General features: G+C 39.6%; 1 protein-coding gene across 1 annotated transcript in view; it reads right to left on the bottom strand.

The window, feature by feature from the left end:
• The window catches only part of LOAG_17643 (zinc finger protein), a gene marked incomplete at both ends in the record, with an annotated part of 1,190 nt that extends 585 nt beyond the window's left edge, over window positions 1-605 (bottom strand). Inside the window, one exon of the mRNA XM_020450305.1 lies at window positions 25-605. Within this exon, the coding sequence (XP_020306031.1) occupies window positions 25-605 (581 nt within the window). The remainder of the gene's footprint in view (window positions 1-24) is intronic.
• Window positions 606-814: the final 209 nt, after the last annotated feature.

The following is an 814-nucleotide window of genomic DNA, read 5'->3' as shown; positions in this document are numbered from 1 at the left end:
AAATGTTCGTTTAGACACGATGACCGGGTGAAGTTCATACCACATTTCGAACAAGAGTACGGTTTCTTACCGGTATGAATTTGCTTATGGTTATACAGACTGGCTAAATGTCCGAAATTCTTCCCACATTTCGAACAAGAATACGGCTTCTTACCGGTATGAATGTTCATATGTTTATTGAGATACGATGGCCAGATGAAACTCATGTTGCATTCCGAACAAGAGAACGGCTTCTCACTCGTATGATTCATCGTATGTGTGCTCGGTGGAGCAACGACCTTCTTGGATATTTCGCATTTGAACCGCTTCTTACCCGTGTGAGTTGTATTTTCTGGATGTTTCCTTTTGAGTATTTGATTGTTGGATGTTTCATTTTGATACCTCCTAAGCCAGACTTTCTTTGGCATATCTCCTACACCTGTTTGTTCCCTACTCGCTTCTTGAATTGGTAAGTTCAATGACGTTGGATCTTCGTGATCAGTTTCGCCGAGTTCCTCTTGTCCCCCACTCATTTCTGCTATTGATGCATCCGGTGGTTCAATCCGTCCACCACATACTCTTGACATTGTTAAATCCAGTGGTTCTGTTTGTGGCTCCTCAAACATATGAAATTATCAACCTTATGCTGCGCTAAAATCTTAATATATTTCAGCTCTACTTCTTCTACTTTAAATGAACTTACGATAGCTTGAGTATTGCACAGATGGAAAAGGAAGAAGATGAAACAGTTGAAATGCATATTGATAAGAGTAATATCTTGCCAATTCTGAAAAATAATATTCAAATTTAGCAGTGCACTGAAGAACGGTTGCAT

This window comes from Loa loa (assembly GCF_000183805.2).
Source record: "Loa loa unplaced genomic scaffold supercont3.107, whole genome shotgun sequence".
Classification (NCBI taxonomy): Eukaryota; Metazoa; Nematoda; class Chromadorea; order Rhabditida; family Onchocercidae; genus Loa; species Loa loa.
This window is presented reverse-complemented; position numbering and strand designations above follow the sequence as displayed.